This window comes from Varanus komodoensis, unplaced genomic scaffold (genome assembly GCF_004798865.1).
Source record: "Varanus komodoensis strain SLA01 unplaced genomic scaffold, ASM479886v1 scaffold29_1, whole genome shotgun sequence".
Lineage (NCBI taxonomy): Eukaryota > Metazoa > Chordata > Lepidosauria > Squamata > Varanidae > Varanus > Varanus komodoensis.
The window spans coordinates 1,944,033-1,951,159 of NW_025335759.1; the positions used below are offsets into that span (position 1 = coordinate 1,944,033).

The 7,127-nt window shown below is 51.0% G+C and overlaps 1 protein-coding gene across 1 annotated transcript; it reads right to left on the reverse strand.

Moving 5' to 3' along the window:
* Positions 1-1,724: 1,724 nt before the first annotated feature.
* On the reverse strand, positions 1,725-6,916 carry CITED4 (Cbp/p300 interacting transactivator with Glu/Asp rich carboxy-terminal domain 4). The gene is made up of 2 exons (XM_044435178.1): positions 6,655-6,916; positions 1,725-3,742 (listed from the first exon to the last, which is right to left on the reverse strand). The coding sequence occupies exon 2, from the start codon at positions 3,727-3,729 to the stop codon at positions 3,082-3,084; it is 648 nt and encodes a 215-aa protein (XP_044291113.1). The 5' UTR covers positions 3,730-3,742; positions 6,655-6,916; the 3' UTR covers positions 1,725-3,081.
* Between the last annotated feature and the right edge of the window lie 211 nt (positions 6,917-7,127).

Below are 7,127 nucleotides of genomic sequence, written 5' to 3' on the forward strand. Positions count from 1 at the left end.
AGACAAACCCTTTAGGGCAGAAGTTTGCATCCTTTCGGCCCAAGGGCCAAACTCAGTTTTCGAGTTGATCCGAGACACCTCATTCCAGTGGTGAGCAGGGCTGAAATCAAGCATAGTATGGGCAATAAATATCCCAGCTCTTCCTGCTGGTAGCTAAGCTAGGAGAAGCATGACAGCCCTTTAGAATGGGAAAACCTGCAGAAAAGCCAGAAACCACCCAAGATCAGAATTAGGAGATGGGCAGATTGGTTGGAGAACCCTAGAAGGTTGACCTGGGTCTGTCGCCGGGTAACGTGTGCCTGCAGGCTGGAGTTCAACAACCTTGCTTTACGGGTTTGGTCTTACCAAAACCTTTAGTGGTTGTTTATTATTCCTTGTATTTTTACTCATATGGGACACTTTCCACCCATCATGGGAGACTGGACACATGTACCCACACACAGCACACGCGCTTTTCAAGTGCAATAGCTTTAGGATGCATTTCAGGCATGGGCACTCTCTCATCCAAGATCACTTTCAAAAGCATCCCTCATATTAAGTCCCCCAAAAGCATACATAATTGATCACATCTGAGAAAGGCACAGAGAAAACTTTCCCATTTTCTTGGGACACAAGCGACCATGCAAAAATGGCAGTTGAAATTAAGCAACGGGCTGCAGCTGGCTGATGGGCCAGTTTTCCGACCCATCTTAGAAGACTTGCTTCCTGTGGCAGGACTGGGCACCTTCCAATGGCCCACAGGACACATTCCCCTCTTGGAATCTGGAGTAGGCTGCAGAACCACCATGCTACCAAATTTCCTTCTGAATGTGGTGGTGCAGCATTGTGAAAAAAATCCTTTAGAAAGAACTATGCATGTGGTGAAACACCACAATTCAAAAGCAAAAGCACTCCTGTTCTGCTGCTAAATTCTAGCAGCATGAAGAACCCATGAAAATCAGAGGCATACAGTCCAGGAGGTGCCCAACCCTGTTCAAGTTGTCAAGAGCATAGGGTTACAGATTACTTTAATACTCTCCCCTTTCCTGCTATACAAGTCTTGTATTAACAAGAAACGTTTTATTCAGTCTGTTATATATGTAAACCATATCCAAGGGTGAATTAGACAGATAGTGCAATTCCCCTCCAGCATAGCAAAACAGTGCTCAATCAATATGTGATCGCACGTTCATCCACCAGCACAGAGAACAAAGGGCTTGGCCATTATCAGATGTCAGCTGGTTGATCTGGAGAACAGAGATAATTCAGATCGAGTATGAAGAGACAGTGGGACATAATGGCTTGAAGACTGGGCTGGGGAGTCAGGTGACCCAGCTTCTGGTCCCCACACAGCCTGGAAGCTTTGGTTCAGACACTGATTCTCAGCCTAACCTACCTTGCAGGGTTGTTGTGAGAATAAAATAGATACAGAGGGCTTGAAACTCATATTTAAGTGCTGTTGAATTCTTATCAACATCAAACTTAAATTTCTCATCCATTCTCATGTGCAAAGGAGGTTTGCTTTTTTGGAAAAAACAGTAACACTCTAGTTTGAATAGCAAGTCACAATATATCCTAGGTTTAGGAGAAATACAACTCAAAGCCAAGGAAGCCAAGATAGACAACCCCCCTTTTTAATAAAAGAAAACTGTGATCCCCATTATTTTATTTTCTCAGCCACACTGAACTCCAGGCCAAGCTTTCATTTTCTGTCTCACTATGCTTAAAGCTCTAGACACATTCAGTTTCATAGGGTTTAACTTTTATTTGGAAAAAAATCACCTGTACATTCTCACTTCATCAATCAAATAATGATGCATTGCTGTGTGCTTGCAAGAAAAGAGGGCAGATGCTGGACTTGAGCTTTCCCGCTTTTCCAGATCACTTGGAGACTAAAGAGGGAAACAAGCTGCTAGTCCACACCAAGCTTTTGGGAAACACAATATGAAGGGTTTATTTTCTCTTAAACTCAAGCCTCAGGATGGGCAGGTACACACAGTGAGAGAGAATGAGAGCACATGTGTACACACTGCCTTTTATTCTTTTTTCTGCAATCTTGGAAAAAATATATATGCTGCCCTTGGATAGCAAAACAAGTTTGGAGGGACATACATTTTGAGTGTTATATTTAGCCCTTTCCCAATAATCTCAAAAGGCAGATAACTGAGCCCTTCCAAATAAATAAGGATCAGGAACACAGAAGAGATAAATAAGATTTTTTTCTTTTAAAAAATCAGTAATATACACAATTACAAGGATTTTATTTGGTTTCGGAGGCAGAGAAAGAGCTAGATGGCAGCTTAAAGCTCATTTTTAGTAGTCTGAAAGTGTGACAACATTATTACACCAATTAGTTGGGTCTTCCCCACCCCTATCAGCTGGAAGTGACTCAACGTCTGAAGAGGCTGGTCACTGATACTGCCTTCCACAGAATATGTTGCCTGCTAATTTTACCCATTTAAAGAAAAATGGAAGAAAGTAAGTCAATTTCATTTCTTGAGTCCAACTTAATTGTTCAGTTCTGTGTGTGAGAGAGGGAGAGGTGGGGGAGGGATTCAGAAGAAAAATGCAACCGGAGGCCATCAATCATTTCAAGTCAAAAAGGAACCTGACCGTTTGCTGACTTTCACAGTATTGAGAGGCAGAAACAGCCCGTGGAGGAAGGGATGGAGCGAGCCACCTCCTACCCCTTCCTTTTGCTGGGAGCATCCTTAAAAATGCTAACACCCACCCAGTGGAAAGGTGTGTTCAAAGGGGGCTTACAAGATTCCTTCAAGAAGTCAACAGAGCAGAGTTCAGCGCCCACACCATCCACTGCTCTTTGGGGAGTGGGGCACAACAAAAGGCCCACTGTCATCTGCAAAAGCTTTCCATTCCCCCCCCCGCACCTGCAGAAACAACACCCCCATGAGAAGGAACGATGCAGTGCAAACCGAAAGAAAGAACAAAAGAAAGAACGAACGAAAGAAGAGTCTCTAATGATTGTCCATTGAGCTTTTAGGTGGGGAAGAAATGGAGAAGTCTGCATGAGGGAGAGAAAGTCGTGTTTTTTCAAGGTGGGGGGGTGCTTCTAGGAGAAGCACCAGCTCCCAGCAGAGCCGTTCAACAGCTGATCGCACTGGGCTGCTGTTTGCTGACAAAGTCCGAGATGAAGTCAAACTCGTTCTGTCCCAGGAAAAGCTCCGGCAGCTCCTGTACGCGGTCCAAGCCCAGCTCCATGGCCAAGGAAGTCAAGACCTCTTCGTCGATCAGCTCCGTGTCCATAACGTTCAAGGTGAGTGCCGGGGAGGGCAGGTGTGGCATGCCGGGGTGCTGGCCCGGCCCCATCCTGTACTGCTGCGCCCCCGCCCCGATGGGCCCGCTGCTCATGCCCATGAGCGGGTGGCCCTGGTACTGCGTGTTCAGTTTCTGCAAGTGCATGCTGGCCATGAGCTGCTGCGTGCCCACCGAGGCCGTGTAGTGCTGCTGCTGCTGCTGCTGCTGCTGCTGCTGCTGCCCTGGCCCGCCGAACATCACGCCGCCCGGCCCCTGCTGGTGGTGGCCCAGCTGTCCGTTCATGCCGGCCCTGGGCCTCATGCCCCCCTCCATGGCCGGGCCGCCGTACTGCATCACCTGGTGGCTGGCAGGTAGCGTCCTTAGCACGTGCTGCCCGTGCTGCGGCGGAGGAGCCGGCGCCCCCGCCATCCCTATCCGGTAGCCCTGTAGCCCGTTCACGCCGTGGCTCATCGGCAGCATCATGTGATCGGCCATCGCGACCCGCACCCTGCGGAGAGAGAACAGACGCAGGTTAGGAGGGTCAGGGCAGGATCCAGGGCAGGTTGCAGCCATGCCGCGGAATCCTGCTAAAGCGCGCGGGCTGCAGAAGTGAGCACCAGAGGGATGGATGTGGGTCTGAGGTTCTGCACCCTTGCCGAACAGGTTGCCCGAAGCGCCACCTCTGAGCACCAGCAACCCAAAATCAGCAGCAGGTTGCTTCTTGCTGGTCTGCCCAGGCTGGGGTGGGTTCAGAGTCTCAGAGAGGAATTCTCCCACCCTGACTTGGAAGCACTAAGGATGGAAACAGTGGCCTTCTGTGTGCCAGACAGACGCTTTCCTATCAAGCACTGGCTGTTCCCCTTTTATGGCTCCTGAGGGATTTTTTAAATTTCAGCAGAATTCTCTTTTTGCTCCATTTCAACTCTGCAATACATCCTGTAAGGGAAGCTAGGCCAAGACTTGCCCATGGTCAACCAGCGAGCTTCATGCCTGGGCATGGTGGGTGGAAGCTGCCCCTGGTTGGTCACCAGCAACTAATTTTACTGGATTAGGAGCAGCAAGCCATCAACTTCACCGAATCAGTGGCTAAGCATGTTTCTCTAAGGTCTCGAGCCGTTTCTCTCAATCTGGGGCCCTCTGCTGGGATACAACACCTGGAGCCCTCCAGCTGCCCTAGGGTCCCAGGAAATTTCCCATATGTCCTCAGCAATAGACCAGAGTTCATCAGTGACCCACAGACCAACCTCTACAAGGGAGCGGGGACTGTGATAGAGGATTTCTGTGAGATAAGCCAGAGGTTTGCTTCTGGATGTGTGGGACTACAACTGACACCACCCAGTCTGCGCAGGGTGATGAGAAGAAGGCCGAGCTGTGGTACCCACACGGCTCTGCCTCCAACTATCCTCGTGCCTTCCGGTTATTTTGGACTGCAGTTCACATGAGTCGTAGCCATGTGGTCAATGGCCAGGAACCCTGGAAGTTGTGGTCTGAAGGATCTAAGAATGTAGAATTCCTGTTAGGTTAGACTATGTCCTACATCTCACTGACTACAATGCACAACCAGAGGAACTTGTAGGTGGCCTACAAAGAGGATGCCAAGGCAGCTTTAGGCCTGGCAATGGGCAACGCTGAGGTATCCTGCCCCTGGATGCAGGAGTCGGCTTTAAAGATGCTCTTGCAGGGCCGTATCCCAGCAGTGGACAGGGAAACATACCAAAATGGTGTAGCTTAAAGCTCTTCCTACAAGTGTCTATGCCTTAGGTCAGGCATTTCAAGCACTGAGAAGAAGAAGAAAACACTGCAAATGCTGCCAAACCATCCATCAGCTGGTGGTTGGAGTTGGACCATCTGGGGAAGCACCCAAGGGCCAGAATGGGACTCCTGGTGGGTCAAATTTGGTATAGTTCTGCCTAGACAGGAGAGGGACGAGGCCGGTCCGAAGAATACTTTCCCACCTTCCCAAGGCTTTCCTTTGTAAGGCTGTATGTTAGATGGGTTAGGTTTGGGCTGGCAGCCAGCCCTGAACAGATGAGTGGTATTGTGGGGAAAAGAAAGGATGCCCTTCCTTCCGAAAATCTGTCTATAAGGGAGTTTAAATTTGGGGGACCCCACTGCCCCCAGATTCTTAGGCTAAGCAGGCCAATCCCTGCTTCTGAATCCTCCAACTGTTTCCTCCGAAGCAGCAATTCTAGCATACCACACACCTTGGAAACTAACAGGTCCTTTTATCTTTTAACTTTGGCTTTTCCATACATGAACAATTTCTGAACTGTCATCTAATATAATTCCTGTGTAATCTTTGGGACACCTCTGTAAATTGCTTTGGAGTTTCTTCAACAAGCATATTATAATGCTTTTATGGAGCTTGAGCAAATCCACCTTATTTTAAACATTCATATGTAAACCACTTAAGTAAAAATTCACTAATAAATAATATGCCATTTCTGGGATTTTCATTTGTGAAAGTGCATCCTCCTGTGTGTCTAATCTCTCCTCTCCCATATATACAGAACAACACACTGGTAAATGATTGTATTTCACTCTCCAGACAATCCAAAGCCTACGTTTAGCAGATGGCCAAATCATCAAAGAGGAAGGCCAACAGCCCCGGCGCCAGGACTGCCCCCTAGCGGCCGGATTGCGCGCTGCGGATGCGGTGGTCCATGCCGCCCCCTATCGCCTAGGAGGAACAACGACAAGACGCGGGAGTGACTCCGGATAAGTAAAACCAAGTTGAGCTGCCGAAGTCGCGGGTTTAACAGACTGCGCCCGACCGCTCCTCACTCTCGGCACGCCATGCGCGGCGCCGGCACACTGCATCCAGTCTGCGAACACAAGCAAGCAGGCCGGTGCCGGGGACCCAGAAATCCATCTCCCGTCCGCAGGTTCATGTGGCTCCGAACAGGGCACGCGTCTGCAACTGAGCCTCCCGCAGGAGCGAGGCGGCAGCCGCCCGGATCCGGAGCGCGGCCGCGCCGCCGCCCCGCCTGCAGCACGCCCGGAGCACGGCTCCCGTCTCCCGTTCCCAGCCCGCTCCTCGCTACCACCCCCTTGCTCTCGCCTCTCCCTCCTTCCCCTCCCCCTTGCCGGCTCAAGGCAGCTCCCGCCCCCCGGCACATTCCGCCAGCACAAAGATCAGCACTTTGAACACAAAAGTTTAACCCTTCCCTCCCTGCTCCCGAGCTCAGACAATGCAGCCCTGATTAACGCTCATTACGAACTGGGGCGGACAAGCAGGAGAGCCAGCAAACCGGGAGGACGCCGCACAGCGAAGAAGAGGCACGGCCTCGCCACACCGGCGGGCAACCGACACGCAATGCAGGGCAAGGACTTTTAAGATCGGGACATCTGCGCCCAGCCTTCCTGCGCCCGACGCTTCCCCCGAAGGGCGACCCCTCCTCCTCCTCCTCGGATACGTACCCCTGAAAGGCGGCGGTCCTAAGGAAAGGCTGCAGAATTCGCAAATCGTCCGGGCTACGAAGAAGTCAGCTCGGCAGAACAAAAGCAGCAGCGTCGGCTTTTCCGTTTGCTGCTGCTGCTGCTGCTCTTCCAGCTGCGAGCCCCGCGAAGAAGCTGGCCGGCCAGCCTGTTTGCTTGCTCGCTCGCCGACCCTTCCCTAAGCCGGGCGCATCAGTTGCAAAACATGCCACCTATGACCACTTGCACCACTTCGGTTCCACTGTGCGCATTAGGAGGTGAAACTTGAGCTTATATACAGAAAGCGCTGTGTACAGGGGCGTGGCGACAGGCCCCGCCCCCTCGGCCTCTGATTGGTGCAGATCGCCCGAACGGTGGGTTTTTTCCTTTTGCCCGCTTTCTCCCTTTCCCCCCACCCCCGGGCGGTGAATTGGTGGCCGAGGTGAAGAAGAACCCCGCCTACCTGTTTTTGTTTC